The sequence below is a fragment of the Lipotes vexillifer genome, unplaced genomic scaffold (assembly GCF_000442215.2).
Source record: "Lipotes vexillifer unplaced genomic scaffold, Lipotes_vexillifer_v1.1 scaffold1106, whole genome shotgun sequence".
Classification (NCBI taxonomy): domain Eukaryota; kingdom Metazoa; phylum Chordata; class Mammalia; order Artiodactyla; family Lipotidae; genus Lipotes; species Lipotes vexillifer.
The window spans coordinates 2,043,196-2,065,720 of NW_006776601.1; the positions used below are offsets into that span (position 1 = coordinate 2,043,196).

A 22,525-nucleotide genomic window follows, 5' to 3' on the forward strand; every position below is an offset into this window, starting at 1 on the left:
CTACTCAACATAGGATACAGGAGAGCTACAGTCTCGAGAGAGAGACAAAACTTCTGAGTCTGTTTTTTGGTGTCCCTAGCCTTGATAGCCAAGGGTGGTGGACTTCTAGGGCGATGGCTCTTGGAAGTTGCCCATCTCAGTCAAGCCACCTCCCTTCTTGCTCAGGGCTTAGTGTGAAGTTTTTGAGAGAAAATTTGCCTAGCAGTATATTCCCAGTCACGTGTGATGACAGGGATGCCACTTGACAAGCCACTGAAACAGTAGTATCTTGCCTACCCGAGATGGAGAGCCAGTCTGGACACAGTTAAATGTCTGTTTAAATGTTAATGGAGGCTGTGAAATAATAATGAACCTTAAAAAGTGTGTGTCGGTGGGGGGGGCAGGGGTTCAAGTTAGTTGTAAAGTTATAGGTATTTTTAAAGGATTAGGTAAAGTAAGCTCAAGTGCTAAGACATTTGACTATAAGATGCTTTATTGAATTGAATAAGGGAATTGGTACTACAATGGCTGAAATTTCCTTTTTGCTGGTTGTGTCTTCCATTTGTTTGAATAACGAAGGGGGACTGTACCTAGAACGCAAGCAGCTGAGTTTGATTTATGCTTGGTGCTTCTCCCATCACCACTGACCCATATTACTTTCACTGCCTCCACTCATTCACCCACTTAAGCAGATGGCATATTGTAACACCGTTCAGAATTTTTAGCAAGTTTTCGCAGCTGTACACTGTTCATTTATTTTCAAGTGAGCTAGAGCCCAACTGAGTATTCATGCTCTGCTAATCCCAGCTGTGGCAAGAGCTTTGACCGAAATGGTCTCTGGCTCCCTGAGTCTGTAACTTACTCAGAGATACCATCTTCTCTGTACCAAGACCTGGCCAAGGCACCTACTTAACTCTAAGCAGAAGGAAATTCAGATTTCATAGTATTGGCCATATTCAAAGCAACGTTCCAGATATAGCTCTCAGCCTGCAGTTGAGGCCACGTACTTTCCTCTCTGGGGTGTTACAGCATTGTTCATGCTCTCTCTTGGGGCTTTTGATTTGCAGATGCTAATGCTGGAGACCGTGGACAGACCAATAACGCCGCTTCCGCATCAGCTTCCAACTCCACCTGAACAGTCCCGAGCAGCCAGCTGCACAGGAAAAACCACCAGTTACTTGAGTGTCACTCAGCAACACTGGTCACATTTGGAAAGAAAATTAAAAAGAGAAAAAAAACCTGTTCATTTTAGTGTTCAATTTTTTTAATTATTATTGTTGTTCTTATTTAACCTTGTAAAATATCTATAAATACAAACCAATTTCATTGTATTCTCACTTTGAGGGAGACCCAGGGGTTGGGAGGGGTCGTGGGGAGGGGAAAGCGGGGCACTAGAACACACATCTCTCTCCCACGACAATCTTTTTTTTATCAAAAGTCTGCTGTTGTATACTTTAAAAACAGGACTCCTGCCTCATACCCCTTCCACAAAAGAAGAAAACTTTGTTCTGTGCGGAAGTTTTTTTGAACTTTGTTTTCTTTTAAAGTCAAGTGTAAGGCTTGGGTATAGTGCACAGCTTGAAATTGGTTGGGAACTTAGCAGGTGTAACTCAATGGGGACTTAAATGTCACTTGTAAAATTAATCCATATCCTCGGGTACTTGAAGACATGCCTTTAGCATGTTGCTGGCAGGTGTGGCAGACAAAAAAGGAAATGTGTGTCATTTGTAACCCTGGAGGTCAATAAAGTTTGAATCTATAAGGGGAAAATTCTTAATTGATTTGTTAAGGTTTTATTTTGCTCTTAATCAGTGCTAGTGGTGAAGAAACTTACGTAGGAAGCTGTCAGAGGAGGAGCGTGTGTGCTCTGTGTGGATCTTTGTTTGCCTGACCAAAGGTTCTCTATAAATCTTAGTACAGTTTTAATCTAGTGACCTAGGAGGAGACTAAAAAGGGTGCTGAGCTGGCCCCTCTGACTGCAGAGGTCAAAAGCTGACGAACCTGGAGGAAGGGGACAGGCCAGGGGCAGGTCTCACCACTGTGGTTGAATTTGTCCAGATTTTTTCTAAAGTTGCTTCCCTTGGAAAGATACACTTGAGAGGACATCATAGTTAAATAATGTGAACTATAACAGTCTACTGGTTTATTTTTCATATTTTTTAATTACAAAATGAGCTTGCAGAAAGTGCCACATTCTGCACATAGTTCTGATTTTAAATCCAAATCTAGAATCTGTATTTAATTTCAGCCTTTTTAACCTCATGCTTTTTAAATTTTATTTATTGATGCATGTGAGAGAGACCATTATGATTTTAGATGGTAGGAATATTAAAAACTACACATCAAAATGATATAAACAGTCACTTGTACCTGCTGACTTTATAGGAAAGCTGATTATATAAATGTGTGTATATATGTTATATACATAGATTCAATACTGCCTTTAGTTTTGGGTTTTTTGTTTGTTTGTTTGTTTTTGTCCACAGTATCAAAATTGACTGGTTGAAGCATGAGAAGAATGTTTACCCCCAAACCCAGTTAAGAATTTTTGTTTCTGTTTTTCTTTGTATAATCAGTGAACAGTGTAAGAATCAGTCTCTGTTTTTGAAGAAAAAGCAATATTCCTTGGAAAGCAAGGAGAATTGAAGGATTATGTTGGCAGTGAGGAAAAAGATTTTCACAACTAGTTTGGTTTATATGTTTAAGGTTGACATCTATGCGGGCCTTATATACTCTAAAATGAACCTTAGTCACCTTGGTGCTTATGGGCCATTACTTGACTTAATGAATCTTTAAGGCACAATCAGTTGTACTTTACATTTAAAGATCACTTGAGTGATGGCCGCCTTTCCCACCTACCTTCCTTCCCCATACACCTTCCAAGGTTAGCTGATAACTGCAAGGCTGCAGAGCTGAGCCCCAGATTGTGTGTAACCTCCCTTCACCCTCCTTGTTGCCACCTTAGGACATGTTAGGGGTCTCGCCCTCCAGGTGATTTGGAAGTGGAGTGTCTTGGCAGCCCTCATGCAGGTCCCAGCACCCTGTCCTGCTTCTTAACAAAGTGTGTGTGACTCTCCAAGAGAGTAGTACTGCCTGCTGACATGAACCAGTACCCAGAGAGACAACGGTGAGCCATCTTAGTTTTCACTCACTGTCTGGCTAAGCTCTTAAGCCACAGAAGCGTTTCTCAAACCTCTGGTTATATCAGAGTTCATGAGAAAGGAAACACACTCAGTCAAACCAAATCAAATTGAATTTTACTTTGCATAATGAGCTTCCGAGAGCAAATTAAGATTTGAAAGAAGTCTGAATCAAAGTATTTGGCAGCATAATTCCTAAAGGGAATGGCTTTGATAGACCATTTTCAGAAAAGATTTATAAAGAAGCTGGACAGCAGGTCTGTGACACAGGAATGGACCTACTTTCAGACCAAACTGCCCAGCCAAACATTTGGACACAGACACTACTCTGGACTTGGTATACTTGCTAGAGTCCATAAAAATCTGTGCTTGTTTTAGGAAACACTTTCCCCCCACAAATGGGGTAAGAGAAGAAGAGAGAAAAGTCAGATGCTTTTCTCTTATTTTATTGTGTGTGTGTGTGTGTGTGTGTGTGTGTGTGTGTGTGTGTGTGTGAGGGCTGAGGTGCATGATTTTTCTTTCTCAAGGATCATGGCGGGATCACAGAACTCTTTTATACAAGTGAGATCCAGGTCTCTGAATATCTTTTTGTAAATAATAATAATAATAATAATAATAAAAAGCTCCTCACCAAATTCAAGCTTGTACATTATATTTTCTTTCAATGTTTTTAAATTTAAGTTTTATTGTTTTGTATGTAAATATGTGGACCCAGGAACTGTTATTAATGAGCAAAAAGTTACTGTTCAGGGCAGTGATTCTGTTTAATAATCAGACAAATTGTAGACGAGCTTTTTAAAGCCATATAGTTTTAACTCTGTACAGTAGGTACCGGCCTGTATTATTGTAACAATAACTCTAGCAATGTATAGTGTATCTATATAGTTTGGAGTGCCTTCGCTTCCATGTGTTTGTTTTTTTGTTTTTCATTTTGGAAGTTTTAATTGGTTTCTCTATCCATGTCTCCCTGTCCCGCCCCTTTCCCTCTGAAATAATAGCTCACTCATAACACATTATCTTTGCCCCTTCCACAGTTAATTTCAGTGATACCATGCTCAGGAGTGGAAAGAGGAAACCATGTTCATAATCTCATTTCATTTAAGCCCTGCCTTTGATTTGGTTCTGAACATCTGTTTCCTCCTCAGTTGCAGTGACCAGTTTCATTTCACTTGGTCCATCCAGGAACTTAGTGTAGTGCCAGGGAGCCCTAGAGCTGGAGGATATTGAATAGATTAGATTTTGCTCGTCTCTGTCCCCAAACCCTAACCATGGGTCTTACAAACAGCAGATTCCGGGAGACTTCCACCCTCTCTCTCTCTCTCCTTGTCTACTTCCCTCCCAAATGAGAGAAAGAAATAGAGAGAGAATTAGATTTATAAATCAAAGTTTCTTAATGTATCAGTTTTGATACATGAGTGGTCTAAAATGCTGTGGTGCAATTCCTAGTGGCTGCTGCACAATTGCCGCCCGCATGATGAGGACTGTTGTTTTCGCAAGGGAACTTTCCTCCCTCCTGCCACCTCTACCCCTGTTCAATGAAATGTCATTTTAATTTATCTTTGAAAAAAATCAGTTTAATTCTTACTGTGTGCACATCATGAAGGCCTTTTTCGAAAGAAAAAAAGATCAAATTTGTTTTGCCTCCAAGTACTCCATATGTCTTGAGTAGAATAAAAAAACTTTACCAAACCAAAGGTTGCTATTTTTGAAATATCACGTGTTCATTCCAGCAAGGCAGAAGACTGCACCTTCTTTCCAGCAACATGCTGTGTCCTTTTTTTTTTTAAGTCCTCTTAATTTTTAGACACGTATTTTTGATTTGTGTTTTAACAAAGCCTGCCTAACCAGTCATCTTGTCTGCACCAATGCAAAGGTTTCTGAGAGGACTACTGTATTCTGTATCCCTGTGGATATAAAGACACTGGCATTTCATTTCTTTTTCCCTTTCCTTTTTAAGGGATTTAACTTTGGAATCTTCCAAAGGAAGTTTGGCCAGTGCCAGATTCCCAGAAGTTTGGGGATTTTTCTTTGTTTTAAACCAAAATTGTATCTGATTCTTCTTGTTCATGTTAGTGATCATCTAATCACAGAGTCGAACACTTTCTCCCCTATACAGAAAAATAAACTAAGCATGCTTTACAATAAAATCTGTCTTTTCTGATAGAAACCTGAGCCACTGAAAATAAGAGAAACAACTAGAAGCAGAGTAGACTCCCAGACTAAGGTCTATGTTTGAGAGGCTTTGAAAGTAATCCCTGGGGTTTGGATTATTTTCACAAGGGTTATGACATTTTATTCAAGTTTGTTGCTCCGTTTTGCACCTCTGCAATAAAAGCAAAATGACAACCAGTACATAAGGGGTTAGCTTGACAAAGTAGACTTCCTTGTGTTAATTTTTAAGGTTTTTTTCTTACTATATCTGTCTACAGGCAGATACAGATAGATGTATGAAAATGTGCTTGCCTGTAAAATTTGCATTCATAAATGTGTTGCCGATGGATCACTTTTTGGGCCTGTACACATACCAGTTAGCGTGACCACTTCCATCTTAAAATCAAATCTAAAAAACAAAATTTATTATATATATATATATATATATATATAAAGGACTGTGGGTTGTATACAAACTATTGCAAACACTTGTGCAAATCTGTCTTGATATAAAGGAAAAGCAAAATCTGTATAACATTATTACTACTTGAATGCCTCTGTGACTGATTTTTTTTTTTTCATTTTAAATATAAACTTTTTTGTGAAAAGTATGCTCAATGTTTTTTTTCCCTTTCCCCATTCCCTTGTAAATACATTTCGTTCTATGTGACTTGGTTTGGAAATAGTTAACTGGTACTGTAATTTGCATTAAATAAAAAGTAGGTTAGCCTGGAAATGAAATTAAAATTCACAAGTGTGTGGTCTTTATTTCAGTACCCAACCTTCTTTTCTTCACCCTACCTATTCTGCCACTGCAATTTGTAGTCACGTCACCACTTCGTTCCTCCAATTAGAGAAACATGAATCTTTGTTATAAAAATCAAGATGTGAACACTAGTTCTCCTTCTTTCAAATGATCTTATTCCATTTTATAGCCCCAACAGGTGCAGCTTCCATCTTGGAAACCTTTGGCTTTGATGTAGAGGAAGCTTTGCAGACACTGCTTTGAAAAGAAAGAATATACATCCCTGAAAGGGACGAATTTTTTAAATGTGTATAAGCTGCTGTCTGATTACTGTGTTCATGGTTTGGTGTAGCTGTATTTTCTTTTAACTTTCATCCCATTAGTAATGGTCTTTGGGAGTATCTGTGAATGATATGAACACCACAAACAGTGGGGCTGTACCTCCCAGGTAACCAACACGTTGTGTTTGAGTCTGCTCATTTCCAATACTGGATGATGTATGTAAACATGTTATGTCTCTTAGTGCAAAAAGAAACATTTTTTTTTAGGGCTGGCTCACTCTGTCAGGCCTAATCTAAAGGCTAGATATAAAGTCATGTGACTGCTGCTTCAATAAAAACAAATTTATATTGGATAAAGTCTGGTCCGCTTTATTATTATTGTGGTGGTGTGCTTAGCTAATATTTGTAAAATAGTTTAACATGTTTACCAGTAGCGGGGGTTTGGGGGGAAGGGTGGGGATCAGCGCAAATATGCAAGATGTCACTTGTGGGATGGGTCTCCTGATGGCATTGAAGTGCATTTGTTTGGGATATACTCCTATCTTATTTCCTGCCATATTTGAATTGGGATTGAGCAAGACATCTTTTTAACTTAAAAACTCCTGAAAGACTGCATCGTTAATTTCTAAGGTCTTCCAAAATGTTGTGACGAACCAGTCCTTCGGGATCATGTCTCAGGAGAGCAGTGATGCTGGATGCCAGTTGAGAAGGTGGTCTAGAAGTGTAGTTAGGAAAGGGAGCGCTCAGGTTGCAGCTCCCCTTCATGGAGAAGTCTGTAAAAGGAAGGGAGCAAAAGTGATGGGGCCGTCACCCCTCTCTCAGGTGCAGAAATACTTCACCCACCCACTAGCACCTTCAGGTCTAGGAGAGCTGCAGTTAAGGGGAAAACTAAAACAGTTGTAGAAGATGGCATGATGAGGCCCAAGTTGTCAGAAGCTGGGAAGGGATGGTCCATTAAATGTATGTTTCTCTTTACATCCTCTTTTCTCCGGAAAGGAGAGGACACCCTGGGCCTTCCCACAAGAGTTGTTGATGTCAAGGCTTTAACGATCCTTAAAAGTCCGGGTGGGCCAGGTAGAGACTGGTGGCGGAGGGCTCTAACAGGGCAGCCAGAAGGTAAGCAGTAACTTATTTAGAAGGGCTTTTCTCCTGAGCTTTGGAGACTGACTCCATCCTCACCTGACTGAAGCAAGACGTAGGAGAAGAATGGGGGCCACAGGGATGCCTAGAAACTGACATTTAGTTCAACTGCTCAAGGGCTCAGGGAAGGGAGTATAGGGAAATTCAAATGTTTGCAAGTAGGAAAGTTGAATCTGGCTCCTAGCCCTGTAAACTGGAGATGCACAAAGCTGCAGAAAGGAAGTATCCGGTGTGAGCTCTTTGGTGCATCTAACATTGTATCTTAACTGCGCTTGGACTGCACTTAGTTTTTATAATATATGTAATTCATATGTACATATCAATTCAATGTTTGCGAAACTGCCCAGGTGTTTTTAAAATCAATACTGGGAGATGGGAGTTTACTCTACATCCCACCTTAATCTCACCTTGCTCTCACCTTATCGTGGTCTATGTTTAACAACCATTTCAGGCTCTTGAGTGAATAGCACACTCAAAATTATTTCAATGGGAAAGAAGAGATGTATATATGAATACAGTTAAATGACATTTATATTTCCAAATGAGTATAATTAGACACAATTACTGGGGGCAAAATCTGCATTCATTGTGTTTGGAAAGAGGTGCTCCTTTCCCCTCAGTTTCTTTTCTAAAAATGAGTGCGTTCTTTGTCCCCTTGATGCAGAAGAGGCTGGAGGGATGGCAGAGAATATGTTTGTTTGCTTCGATTTATAGTCTCAATGATTTATGTTCTCCAAGTTTGGCCTTCCTGTAAAATGGTAAAAGCTAAGCCAGTATCTGTTTCTTAAAATTCAGTTCACTTGTAGCTTCATTTGCATCAAAATATTAACCATTTAAAATTAATTACTACATTTTAAATCATTTATTTTAAATTTTTATATAGAATAATTATGAGCAAACCAAGTTAAATAATGCATTTTTTTAAATAAATTTATTTATTTTTGGCTCCGTTGGGTCTTCGTTGCTGCGTGCGGGCTTTCTCTAGTTGCGGCAAGCCGGGGCTACTCTTTGCTGCGGTGCTCGGGCTTCTCATTGTGGTGGCTTCTCTTGTTGCAGAGCACGGGCTCTAGGCGCGCAGGCTTCAGTAGTTGCAGCACACGGGCCCAGTAGTTGTAGCACACAGGCTGAGTCACTCCGCGGCATGTGGGATCTTCCCAGACCAGGGCTCAAACCCGTGTCCCCTGCATTGGCAGGCGGATTTTTAACCACTGTGCCACCAGGGAAGCTCAAATAATGCATTTTTATGTTCTCACACCAATAGTCTTCAGATATGTAAATGGCAATAGTAAAATAAGTAAAAATTTAGAAATATACACAAATATATAATATCTCTATTTCACCACCCCCACATTTCTTTTTTCCCCCAGAAAGGAAGGCCAAAAAAGGCTTAAATCTAGCCAAAAGTTAATTATTGAAGTCCTCTTGCCTTGATTTGACATTAACCACAGGATCATATTTGCTAAGCCTGGTTTAGGTGTGTGATGCCCTATGTAAAGTTAGTTGAAATGTAATTTTCCAAAAATGCAGCAACATTTTTACTCAAAGTGGTTACAAACAAAGCAGACACTTTCATACTCTTCAGCTCTGAAAACAGGTGTGTAAACAGGAACACATTTATTAAGTGCCATCAGTACAGCCTCGTCACAGAGCCTTCGGTGTTCCAGCCTCAGGAGGCACCCAGCCCCAGGTCGGCTGTGAAGCAGACCTGCACCAAGTCACACACATGTATAACCCCTTCGAGGTCAGGATCCATGTCAGTCAGCATGTATTCCCCACAGAAGGTTGCACATTGTTGGTGCTTAATGATGTGTTTTAATGGATGCAGAGACACAGAATGAGGTGCCCAGAAGGATGGAAGAATAAACACAGAGACAGGTAATGACAAGCTTGTGACGTTTGGTGCAGGCCTTCTGGTGGTCTCTCTCTAAAAGACTCCCTCAGACGCTAATGCACCTGCTGGTGGACACAGGCCTGAAACCCACAGAGCAACTCAGGACAGGAGGCTGTGGGTTGGGAATGGCTGGCGAGTACAGGGGTAGCAGACGTAGCAGTGAAAATACCCAAGAAGCTAATGAAGTTGGGTGTGGGCACAGACCCTCAGATGCCCCAGCCCCAGGTACCGTATCCCCTATCCCCTCTCCCACCATGATACTAGATCTCTAGACCCAGAGCCTTTTCTAAGGGGAGGGTGCCCTTGCCTCTCGATAGGCCTGATGGAGGGGCCAGCATACTCTTCCTGTAAGGTTCTAGGGCTTGGCTCTCCCCAGGCTGAGCTGGGGGCTGAGGAATGCTAGCCTGCTACCCTCACGGCTATCTTTGTGAGTCCCCTGGAGAGGCAGGACCTGCCTGGCATTGTCAGTGTCTGTCTGTGTAGCCCCAGGAGTGGTGGCTCTGGCTCTGACTGCTGTGGGGCGGCCACTCAGCCATTTGCGATGCTGAACAACTTCTGCGTGAGTGGGGCAGCGCAGGGGTGAATGTCCTGGATACGCAGCAGCCGCTGGGTGTGCTGGACGTTGATGCTGCGGAGCTCGGTGAGCATAGCCATGATCTTCAGGAACAGGAACTTGCCGGCCAGTCAGGGGAAGGGTTGGGGGTGTGGCCTGCCCTGCTCCCACCCACCAACACTGGGGCCCCTCTGAAATTGAACACATTTGAGGGTTTTCATCTCAGGTTTTCATCTCATCTCACAGGTCAGCTAAGAGACAAGGCTTGGCTGAATTCCTTAAGCTTCCCTTTCAGCCTGCAGATGAGGGGGCAGAACAGCCTGGGCCCTGCAGGTACGCACCCACCCTTCCCACTCACACCTCCTCCTCTGGGCTTGAGTCCCTGTGCACAGGGACATCCGTGGGAAAACCAGGCACTGCAGGCACCACGTGAATAGGTCGTTCCGGGGGGACATCGCTGCCGTGGCTAATGGACGGGGGTCAGGATGGGGTGGAGTAGTTGTGGAGGCACGGGCCGCAGGCAGCAGTCCCTCCCCGGATCTAGCCTGGGATCTGGTGTCTGAGACACGCCTCGTGCCTCAGTTTCCCCATGATGCCTCCTGGCTCCGTACAGGGGAGGACTGAGCAAAGCAAGACACGGCCACCCCCAGCATCCCAGGAGGCCAAGCTCAAAAGCCAGCTGCAGCAGGCCAAGTAAGGACTTGAGGTTCTATGTTCGCACTAGCACACCCAGTGCTGGCCTTACCCCGTCCAGCCCGGGACCACGGCACCAGGTCACAGGGCTGCTGAGGCCCAGTGAAGGGGTGGTAGCCTCTATCTGGTCAAGCCCTGAGCAGCCTTCCTCCTTCGGGTTGTGACCAGAACTAACTAAGGAGTCTCCTACCCCGTTATCTGTTGTTTGTCCTGGGAGGTGGTTAGGTAGTTAGTGCTCAAGGGTGTGGGCTATAGACTTGGCCCACAAGGATCCATCTCCAGACCCCACCTGCCTGGAGTGGGACCCGGGTCAGTTGCCCGGAGCCCCCAGTCCTTTACAGGATATGATGGCAGCCACTGCATGGGGCTGTTTTCAAGATGAAAGGTTATATGCATGTAAAACTGCTTGGCACCAGGGCTGGCTCTTCTCAATAAACAATAGTTGTTCTAGGTCAACTGGGCAGGAGGCCTCAGTGGAGGTCACAAAGCAGGGTCCCAAAGCCCTGGTAATTAGAGGCTGCCCCAGGAGCAGCTGTGGTCTGCGCCCCCAGAGAGACCCAGAACAGTCGGGGGCCTGGGGGCAGGGCTCACACCCCCTCACACCCTCTCTGCTTGCTGCTCGCCGGTGGGCGGGCCGGGGCCGGTTGCACTTGATGTAGGTCTTCAGGGTAATGGCGAACCACTCCTGCAGCTGGTCCAGCGAGCGGCACTGCCCCACACCCGGGCGGTCTGGTGGGGAGGAGACGGTGGTACGGTCCCCTCTAGGCCATGGGGGCCGAGACAAGCTTGGTCCATCCCAGAGGGGACAAATTGCCAACCACCTTCCAGAGCCAGGAATTCCCAGGCAAGGAAGTGAGGGGGGCGCTATGAGGGCTTTGCATCACCCCTCTGACCCTAGGAGAAAACAGCCAGAGTCCCCATCCTGGCTGAGCAGTGAGTGGAGGGCGAGGCCATCAGTTGGGACCTTCCCTGGGGAAGGCAAAGGAGGGCCTGCTGCCTCCCTCAGCTGAAGCTGACAGGGTGTGAGCAAGCCTGGAGAGGTGGGGGAGGGGCACGGGGAAGCCAGGTAGGACGACAGGTGGGGTTATCACCTGGAGAGAAAAGGGAGCTGGCCTGCATCAGCGCATACTCCTCCTTAGGCAGCTGCAGTTTCTTCAGCATGTGGTGGAATTTCAATACGGGCTCCAGTAGAAGCTGCTGGAAGCCACCTGTAGGGTGGGCACAGGCTGGAGGGGTAAACCTCTCAGGAAGCTGACCCAAGACCCAGACTTCCCTCACCAAGGTCTTTTTTCCCATTGCCCAATCCTATGCCCGGCAATCCCAGGACCCGTGTAACCCGGCGTGGCTCCTCTCCTCCCTCCACGGCTGTTTCCCGCCCTCTGCCGGGGCAGACAGGCCTCTCTCGGGCACCTGCAGGGTTTCCAAGCAGTAGGACAGCTGACCACGCTCCCAGGTCCTGGTCTACGCGTTGAACACCGTGTTGAATCTCAGCTGGCACAGCTCAAAGGCGGCCGCCTTCAGCAGGGAGATCTGGTCCTCGACGGGCAGGTCCCTGGCAGCAAAGGATAAGGAAGAGATGCCGCTTCCTAGGAAACTGCCACAGGCCAGCACCCCCTCCCATAATCCAGAATTAGGGTGGGAGGGTGGTGAAGAGGAGAGGGAGGGTGGGCCCCTCCCCATGCGGATTATTGCAGGTGCCTTCAAACTGCCTCCAATCTCTCCGTGTCCCAAGCCAGCAAGCAGATTCCTCCTCCCTGCCGTCTTCCTCTGGTCTCCTGCTACCTTCAGGGACTCCCCACTGCTGATGCGGCTTGGTGTCCAGGACCTTACAGCCTAGCCCCGTCACCTCCAGCTCCCTGCACAGCCACTGACCCCCCAGCCGATGCCTTGGCTCCTGGTCGCTGGCCTCCTGCTTTCTGCCTCGGTTTCCCCACTTGGAATGAGTACCCCTATAGCTTCACTTAAGTAGACTCTGCTAGTCCTTTGGGCCAAGCTGTCCTTGTGCCTCCTAGAGGTCTTTCCAGACTGCGGTCCTTTTGCAAGTGACAGTCCTCCAGCATGAGTTCCATGCAGCGGGGCTATTTGCTTTCTGCTGTCTGTTTTGGATTTGCTGTTTCTTCTGTTTCTCTCCAGGCAGCCTGGATGCCCTGAGCTGCACCCGTAGCACTGAGCACGGGCCCAGCCACAGTGGATGCCTCTAGTATTCACGGTTAGACTGACACCCCTCCCAACCTGAGAGGGGACCCCATCTCCCCACTGATGGAGGCATTCCAACTGAAAACCCAGGAGGGAGCTCTTCAGGAGGACCTTTGCGTGGCTTTGGTCTCCTCGGGAGTTCAGTCCCTTCTTTTAGATCCACAGCGTTGAGCCACAAATGCCGTGAACTTGATCTTTTCCTTCCGTGTGTCCCCGCCGCTGCCCTCACCCCCTGCCCCACCCAGCTCCCAGCCCAGGACCGGGCAGGGGACCGGCTCTGGAGGCTGTACTCTGCTTCCAAATCTGGCCCCTCTGATTAGCTGCGATCCCGCGCACGTGCCTTAACCTTGGTTTTCTATCTGTGGAATGAAGGTGAGAGCAACTCCTGCCTCCTGGGGTGGTTGTACCCCAAACTGGTTGTCACGAGCAATGAGTGGCCTCCCACCCTGGTGGTAGGGTCTGGGTCATGAGATGTTGGTGGGGATCTGCCAGGTCTATGCGTGGAAGGGGGCCTTTCTCCCTGCTCCCTTGACCTACTCTGCCGCCATCTGAACCCCACTCCAGCCTGTGGCCACCGTCACCCCAGTAAATACGTCCTACGTGTCACCCACAGGGCAACCTGTGGGCTCCTGGAAGAGAACCTGCCCTCTGCCTGAGGATGAAATCAGGGCTCCTCCTGTGTGATTCAGCTCCACCTGCCCAGGCCTGGCAAGGCCATTGCTGACCCCAGGGAAGACACGCCCAGTGCCATCTCCAGCCCTGACAGGCTCCATACTGTGCGGCTGTGGTTACCACCACACCAGAAGGGCCCAGTGTCTCTCATTCACCCCGGTTTCCCAGTGGTTGCTGCCTTCATGCCTAGCTCTGCGGCGTCCCGGCCCCTTGTCCTCCTTCCCAGCCTTCTCTGGGCAGCAGACTGCCAGTGACCCCGCGTCCGTTCCTGGCCCTTTCCGTCTTCTCCCTCTGGACTCCCTTCCTTTTCCTTCCAACTCTTCCTTTGCTCTGGAGCTGTCAACTTGTGATTCCTGCCCCTTTGCGGGGAAATGGGGAGGGGGATTACTTTCTGAACGTCCACCACGTATGTGATGAATGCTCTTCCAGATATTTTCTTATTCCACACAACGGCCCTGCAAGGTAGGCATTGTTAGCCCCTGTCTAGCAGATGAGGAGGTTGAGACACAGGTTAAAGGGCAGGCCACAGTCACAAAGCTAATGAGCCATACAGACAGCGAGGGCTCCGTTCCCCAGCAGGACCAGGTGGCCTGGGGACAGAGGTAAAGGAGGGTCTTTTGTTACCAACGTCCCCCAAATTCAGAGAAATCTACCCCAGACCATTTGAACCTGTTGGCCATTTCCTCCTCCTTTCCACACCATCCACCCAGCCCCTGTGTCCTACCTGAAATAGGAGAATGACTTTGGCAAAGCTGATGATGCCTTTGAACATGTAGGTTGCCGTGTCAGCCATGTGGGGCAACAGGGAAGAGATCTCTTTCCCACTATTGTCGGCTGCGGGCTTGTAGTTCCAGACGCTGCCGTCTTCCCCCGCAGCTGCAGGGAGGCCTTCACTGAACGTCGATCCTCCCTAACCTTGCACCACTTGGCAGCTTCTTCATTTGACTGAGTCTGCAGAGACTCCGAATCTCGAATCTCGTGGGCACTGCTAAGCACCTCTGGCAGCTGGGACGTGAGCCGGGAGGGGGAGAGACGAGAGGAGAGACGGCATATATTCCCCCAAACAGGTTCTGACACAGGCCCCAGACAGGCACACACAGCCACAGCTGCACCCTGAGTGGCTGCACGGTGGCAGGAGTGTACACCCCACCTCCACACACAGCACTTGTTCCTTCTTTTTGGTCTTCTCCTATCAGGTGGATCTTTTAACTCATGGTCCCTCACATCCCTGCCTGGTCAGGGGTGTGTCCCAAGCATCCCTGACCTTGCACTCAGGAAACTCAGAGAAAAGGATCTGGGAGCTAAATATGGAAAGAAACAGACTTTGGAGGCCACTGGCTACCAGTTCTCTGAGCTGGATGGGTCACCGAGATACCTGTGAGCACAGGTGGAAGAGGGCACTGGGATCAGACATGGCTACCACTGCTGAGATCACTGGAGTTTACTGGTTCAGTAAAACCAGTTCACAGATGTCATGCCCCCTGCAGGTCCTGCCCCTGTCCTCATAAAGCCCTGAACGCCAGCAACCCTGGGGCAACTCAGCTGTCCATAACTCCATTTATGGCTCAGACTCAATTTCTACCTGCTGCGGAAGGAGAGAGCAGAGTTGCTGACCTAAGCATGAGTCAGAATCACCTGAGGGGTCTTGTCAAGGCACAGACTGCTGGGCCCCAACCTCAAAGTTTCTGATTCAGGAGATAGGGGATGATCTGAGATTTTGCCTTTCTTACAAGTTCCCAGATGCTGCTGCTGCTGCAAGTCCAGGGGCCACTCTTTGAGAACCGCTGGGAATGAGATTGGGGTTCTGAAGAGCTAGCACAGGAGCTGAGCCGTCTCTACAGCCTCATACCCGGAAATTCTTGAAATGCGTGAAGATGCCATCAGAGGTTTTCACCTGAGCGGTTATCAACTCCCTGATCATCGTCTGCTGCTCTTCAGTCAGAGCCTTGCCTCCAGGGGGCTGAGTCCCAATCTGTTCTCTCTTCTTCCTCCTGATCAAGGCCCGCTTCTGCTCCACAGCCATGTCAGACATGATCACTGCAGGGATAGCCAGAAGCAGCCTCAGGCGCCTGCAGGGGCTCGGGCAGCAGCAGCAGATGGGGACATGCTCGTGACAAGAAACCTGCCTTTTTCCAGACTCTCGAGGACTCTGGGCTCCTCTGGAGAAACACCTGGGGAAGGATGGGTGTGCTGCCTGTGACTGTGGGGTTCAAGACAACTTTGTGGAGCGATGGGAATTGCTCAGGCTTCTGGATCTCAAGGCACCGGCTTGAGTGACGGTTTTGCCACTTTCTAGTGGTGACCTTGACAGGCTCCCTAACCTCTCTTGCCTTCAGTTTCCTTCTTGGTAATCTGCAGTGACAGTGCTCACCTCACACTGCTGCTAGGATCAGACACTGCACAGGAAATGCCTACTACAGCTCCTGGTACATAATAGTTGTTCAATAAATGCACCCGATTATTCTTTTCTGGTGGATCAGATACCAACCAGACTCCTCAGAGGCCCCCAAGATCTCTGGGACTCCAAGACCCCAGAGAGCTGGGACTACTGCTTAGCAAGAAATATCGACTCTAGCCACTTCCTATGTAGCCAGGTAGCCTTAGGGTCTTCCATGGATTTCTGGGGCCCACTTGTGTGTACAGAGCAAAGCTGTGGGGATCCTGGCAGGGAGGGGATGGCAGGGACTGCTGGTCTGCAGGAAAGGCTCTCTGCCCAAATGCCCAAGGAACTTGGCCCCTGAAAGGCTGCTCAAGGTCTCGGGTCCCTCTATGACTGATGGGAGAGAGATACGCTCTGGAAGCTTCCAGCCTTTTTCCCATGCGCTTTAATCTCAGAGTCCCTGGGAGCACAGTTATACCAAAGCTGGACAGGGGAAATGAGAACCCCCCTGTCACTGGCGGCACACAGTTCCTCGGAGGAGGCCGGGTCTGGGCAGCTGGTGGAAGGCGGGGGGTCATAGCACACCACGCGTCCCCAATTCACCGCCCCCAATTTGCCTTAAACAACAGTGAAGGGAGCAAAATGAATCACACAAGCGCAACAGAGGGGAGAGGTGGGCACGACCCTGGCTGGAGAGAACCTGGCCTCCCAGAAGTGAGAACGGAGACGCGCTCCACCCCTCCCCCCCTCCACCCCTCCACCCCTCCACCCCTCCAGGAGAGGCAGCTGGCCTCAGGCCGACGCCTGCCCGTCTGCGCACGCGCCCGCACACATCCCGCGGCCCGAGCCTGCTCGGGCTCACGTGCCCACGCCCGCCTGCGCGGCCTGTGCTGTCTTTCCTTCAGCCGCACTCCAGGAACTTGCGCAGGCGGCAGGCGGCAGGCCTGGCACTAACGCCGAGTCTTCCGGGTGATCTCGTAGGTGCCTTCTGGACAGGGCACCAGAGCCGGGCGTTGCTTTTCATGGCTGTGCTGCGAGAGGACAAAGAGCAAGAGATGGCGGAGGAGTAAGACGCAGAGATCACCTTCCTCCCCACAGATACACCAGAAATACATCTACACGTGGAGCAACTCCTACAGAACACCTACTGAACGCTGGCAGGAGACCTCAGACCTCCCAAAAGGCAAGAAACTCCCCACGTACCTGGGTAGGGCAAGAGAAAAAAGAATAAACAGAGACAAAGCGGGAGGTGGGCACTGCTTCCAACAGGGCCTGCACCAGAGCCGCTTTCTGGGATGTTTCAGCGCCAGGCCGAGCCTCTGTCTTTCCCGCACCCTGCCCTCTTCCCCCTCACTCCCAGGCACCCCCAGGTTTCTGTGGAGGCGGCCTCTTCCTGGATGTCTCCTTCTTGGAAGAGGGAGCCGGAGGAAACCTGTCCCCAGGAGTATAAGAGACAAAGCTCCCTGCCTTCCCCAGTCCCCATTCTGGACTGGGGGGCCAGGGGCAGCCAGAGGACCGGGTAGACTATGGGAAGCTTTCTACCTCACTGGACAAAGGCTTCCCCCTTGGAAAAGCAGATTCTCCTGATGGACCTAGGGGAACAGAGAGGTTCAGAGACCCATAATAGTGGGGTGAGCGGGCACTGCACCCACACGTCCCCGCACAGCTGTGCCAGGAGGGAGACAAGGGGGTAGATGCCTTTTAGAGATCTTAACCTTCTTATGGCCTAACCCGTGTCCCAGTCCAGCTAAGTTCTACCCATGCTGTGTGAGCAGAAGAACTCCTAGCAGAGCCCCGTCAACACACAGGAGCATGACAGAAAATAAAAGGGTGGTTGGTTTAATTAGTAAGTTTGGGGGAGGTTTGTTACTTGGCAAGAGATCATGGAAAGAGACGGCCTGGAGCTTTGTTAGATGTCCATCTGGACTGGGGTCGATGGGGTGCCAGCCGACACCCCCAGTCTTGATCCTATTCCACTCTTACATCAGCCCTTCTTACAGAATGATGCCCTGTGGGCAGGAAAATGACAGTGACTAGGTGACTGGTATGTGCCAGCTACATCTCTCTTTCATGTGAATTTAATAAGACCAGTTAGCTGTGCAGTTTCAATTCAGTCCAGCTGTATTTACTCTGAGGTTTGCACCTGTTGCTCACTGCCTGGGAATGTGTGAAATCTAGCCAGCAGAGGGTGGAAATGATCGCCTCTTAAATTCCATGAAAGTAAAATGCTTCTTCAGTGAAGCCTTTGCAAAAATAATTGTAAAATCCAGTATTTAGGCTGAATACCAAAGATGGGATAAATTCTCAGCAAGGAAGAGCCATCAATAAATGAATTAATAAATTAATAAACAGTGTTTATATGTGACTGGGGCTTGCTGCCCTGAGTGCACACATCCTCACCCCCTCTGTGGGTGAGTGATTAGTTGACATGGCTTAGCTAGTAGGAGGTGGAGCCAGAATTTGAACCCATGTCGGTCTGACTCCAAAACCTGTGTTCTTTTTTTTTTTAATTAATTAATTTATTTGGCTGCATTGGGTCTTTGTTGCTGTGCAGGCTTTCTCTAGTTGCGGCGAGCAGGGACTACTCTTCATTGCAGTACACAGGCTTCTCATTGCGGTGGCTTCTCTTGTTGTGGAGCAGAGGCTCTAGGTGTGCGGGCTAGAGTAGTTGTGGCTTGCGGGCTCTAGAGCTCAGGCTCAGTAGTTGTGGCGCACGGGCTTAGTTGCTCCGCCACATGTGGGATCTTCCCGGACCAGGGCTCGAACCCGTGTCCCCTGCATTGGCAGGTGGATTCTTAACCACCGCACCACCAGGGAAGTCCCAGGACCGGTGTTCTTAATTCAACATTGTGCTGTATCCTTCATAAGATGCGTTTCTGAGTGGGTAAACCATTTATTAAACCTCCTTCGTTTCTGTGCAGACTTGTTCCTAGGCAGTTCATTTCACACAGAGCCCTCCATGTCGTGTGAATTCTTTGAGGTAGCTCTCTGTTCTTGGGCAGAAAGTGATTCCCTAAGGTCCTCAATTCTTGCCATCTCAATGCTGGTTACAGCAGAAGGGACCAAGGAACTTTGCTGTCACTCCAGCCACATCCAGAGGCATCTGGCCCTGCGCCCTCTGGAGAGCTGCGAGCCCTCCCTCTCACAGTCAGAGGAGCATGTGTCAGTCCACTGACTCTCTTGAGCAGTTCCAGGGAGGCTCCATCTGTGTTCCACATCCTTCACTTTCTAAGCAGAGGCTCATGTGAGCAGATGGCCATACCACTAAAAGGACCTGCAGTTTTTCTGGGGCTGATGCTGCCTGTTTTCTGCAGATTCAGTGGTTCTTAGCCTTTGTATTTTCCTCATTGTTTATGTTGGAGCTTTTTCTTTTGTTTCTCACCAGCCAGGGCCTTTTACTAAGCCCTTTAAAAAAAACAGCTTTGGCAGAGGACCTTTGGAGAGCTTTGGGGTGGCTGCACATTCAGGATGGTTCCACAGTGTGTGCTGCCTAAGAAATCATTGACATTGTTGAAGGCTCAGTCCTGGGTGCATGCAGCAGTGGCCTGACCAGGCTGATGTAAATATATGCAGTAACTTCATTTGCTAAAGTCCCAGGTCTCCTATTAAATTAGGGAGAAGGGAGGTCTTCCGTGAATGACATACATGGGGGTACACATGGCAATGACTAACTGTGACCAAACAGGACCCAGCTGTCCTACTGTCACCTGGAGGTCAGAGGACTTTGGATTTTGCTCCCTGGGGCTAGAGATGTGGCAGGTACTGTCCTGCTCTCACTGTCAAGAGGGCCTAGCCCCTGCCACTGGCCTGTGACTCTCTCTACTCACTAACTTCTCTGGTGCTCAGGATCCTCATAAATAAATGGAACCTGCTGGAAGGGGCCAACACGGCCTTCAGCATGAAAAGGAAGAGGAGAGTGTGCCTTTCTGGGGATGCTACCAGCTGATCTGTGTCCATCCACAGGCTGGTCTGGCAGGGAGAGAAGTGGAGGAGGAACTGTAGAGGCACGTGTCCCTCAGAAGTCGGCCCAGAGGGAACCACTGTGGGTGGAGAGAGTGCTGTTCAGGGAGAAGATTCCAACTTGGGGAGAAAGAAAGGAAGGAGAGTGGTGCATGCGGAGACCAGAGGATAAGGGGGTAAATTCTAAAGAAAATGGGAATTGTTTCTGCAGTAGAAGGAACAAGGATCCCCGGGGCGGGGGGAGGGGGGCGTGGGGAGAGCAGGGGAGAGGAACGGAGTGGGGAGGGAGGGGAGAAAGGAGAGTAGCACAGGCTGCTACTTGCGTGGGTGAAAAGGGAGCAAGGAAAGGACTGCAGAGGCATCCTCGAGGATGGGAACTAGATGGAACCCAGGGGTGAGCTGGGAGCAGCAGAGAAGAATGACAGGTTACAGGAGGCTCACAAAGGGAGCCTGGTGCTGCGAGTGGACTCAGCAATTTCAGGTTCCTAAACTAGGCTGAATGAGACCCTGCTTCAGGACCTGGGATTTCCTGTTGCTCAGGGGATTAGGTTGTGAGATGCAGCACCCTCAGCATGAATGATACAGGATAGGTGGCTGTTCTCAACTCCAAACTAGGAAACATCAGAAAAATGTGTGACATGCACGCTCCTCTACTACAGAAGGAACGTGTGAAAGGGAAGGAGTAGAGGGAAGGTTCTGGGAAGACTTTGCCTGGGGGTGGAAATAGGAGGATGGGAAGCCATCAACTAGTAACCTTTGGAGTCAGGTATTTAGAGACCACCGGAACGGTGCTGTGGCTACATCCAGGCCAACGGGCCAGATATCAGGTATTGACATGGGAATTGGTTGTCTTTAGGTACAAGAAAGCAGATGCCCAGTGAGAGGTCCAAGGTGCTGCCTGTTAGGTTTTGAAATTTAGCAGAGATGTCATTCTGGGCAGCCCTAAGGGCATGTCCATGCGCTGCATTTGCTGGGAAAGTGACTCTCCAGGGCCCAGACAGAAGGAGACACCAGTCAGCTCCACTTAGCACTCCCTGGCTCCCCTGCTAGCCTGTGAGCCCACAGGTCACCCACCCCGGCCAGCAGCAGACTCTCCCCAGCTGGCGGTGGGAGCGATTTCATCAAGTTCTCAGTTGAGTCAATGGGTGAGTAGAGGTGCCCATGTGTCGGCTTATGTAGGGTCTGAGGCTTATACAATTGGAGGAATCTTCTTTACAAAAGAGAGTACAAAGTTGAAAATACATAATTAGGTACCAAAGAGAATATGTATTTGTGAGAAAGAATGAGAAGAGAAATCACAATAAATAAATACTAAAAAGGACAAGTAGCAAACATCATGAAATCCAGAAAAATAGCCTAATATTTTAATTAATTATTTTCCTGACACTCCTCTGTGATATCTTGATTGTCTCCTTGTGGGAGACAGAATAATGGCCCCCAAAGACATCCACATCCTAATCCCCGGAACATGTGAATATGTTTCCTTATATTGGCAAAAGGGTCTTTGCAGCTGTGATTGAGGTTACAGACCGTGAGACAGGGAATTAGTTACCCGGAGTTACCCAGGTGGGCTCCATCTAATTACCAGAGTTCTTAAAAGGCTTTCCTGGGTTTATTCAGAGAAAGAGATATGATGATGGAAAAGAGGTCAGATGCTATGTTGCTGGCTTTGAAGATGGAAGAAGAGACCAAGAACATGGGTGGCATAGGAGCTGGAGAAGGCAGTGGGTTCTCCCCTGAGCCTGCCTGTAGGAACCAGTCTGGGTGACACCTTGATTTTTGCACAGTGGCACTGTTTTGGACTTTGGGCCTCCAGAACTGTAAGATAATCCATTTTGTATCATTTAAGCCAACAGTTTCTGATATTATTACAACAGCAATAGCAAGTGAATTGTATTCCTTGTAGAACAATCATTTTGTAATGTCATTTTGGTATATAAAGAACAGAAAGATAGGTCTTTCCTCTAGCACTGCTGATCAAAATTTGCTTTTTACTATGATATTAGATAAAAGTTTCATCTTCACAACTACGTCAAGGATTGTTGTCAACTTAAGAAAACCTCTATCAAGATTTTTTTCATATAAGTCTTCATATTTGGAAGAATTTAACATAGACTAAGTAATGGCTCCACACATTTCAAACCTCCACCCCCTCCTTTAGCCTGTGCTGGACACCACAGGATGCGGTGATGTGGTGACACAGCCAGGCCCTGCACGTTCCTGTCAGGACTGTGGACGAGCAGGCAGAATGGGGCATTCCCAGGACTGCATCCACGCTGGGTAGCTAGGAGTAACTCAGCTCTGCTTCAGTAACTGCAGCCATGAGCCCACACTGTGTGTATCCCCAGCTCACTGCCCTTAGCCTGATCCCAGGCGGGCCCACGGCCATTCCATCCCCACTTGACTTCAGGTAAAATATGACAGTGAGCAGAAATAATCTAAAACAACTGTGGTTAAATATCTTACTTTTGAAAGGGTTACAAAAGCATATGACATGGAGAGGAGCACATGTAAGTGAAGGCCCAGAATCCTAAGCTTCATTAGCTTAAATCCACCTCTGCTCTCATTCTGTTGTACCTGTCAACTTACACATATATATGTACTTTGTATATATATTTATACAACACCTGTAAAACTACACACGTCTAGAACACACACACACTCCCCCTCCCTCTCTCTCTCCCTCCCTCCCTCCTTCTCTCTCTCTCTCTCTCTCTCTCTCTCTCTCTCTCTCTCTCTCTCTC

The 22,525-nt window shown here is 48.2% G+C and overlaps 2 protein-coding genes across 6 annotated transcripts in view; one reads left to right on the forward strand and one right to left on the reverse strand.

The window, feature by feature from the left end:
- GSK3B (glycogen synthase kinase 3 beta) overlaps window positions 1-1,225 on the forward strand; it is a 196,560-nt gene extending 195,335 nt beyond the window's left edge. For 3 of the 5 annotated variants that reach the window (XM_007450519.1, XM_007450520.1, XM_007450518.1), the window contains one exon: window positions 1,047-1,114. Coding sequence is in view for 4 of the 5 variants with exons in the window: in XM_007450520.1 (XP_007450582.1) it covers window positions 1,047-1,114 (68 nt within the window). In the remaining variant the exon portion in view is untranslated. Of the gene's footprint in view, window positions 1-1,046 lie in introns of all 5 variants that reach the window. The other 2 variants (XM_007450517.1, XM_007450516.1) reach the window with 2 other exon arrangements.
- Window positions 1,226-9,855: 8,630 nt separating this feature from the next.
- On the reverse strand, window positions 9,856-16,845 carry NR1I2 (nuclear receptor subfamily 1 group I member 2). The gene is given in 9 exon segments (XM_007472332.1): window positions 9,856-9,999; window positions 11,193-11,302; window positions 11,665-11,790; window positions 11,992-12,125; window positions 14,166-14,176; window positions 14,178-14,314; window positions 14,317-14,446; window positions 15,291-15,478; window positions 16,713-16,845. Coding segments are annotated over 9 exon segments (981 nt in total). The 5' UTR covers window positions 16,714-16,845.
- Between the last annotated feature and the right edge of the window lie 5,680 nt (window positions 16,846-22,525).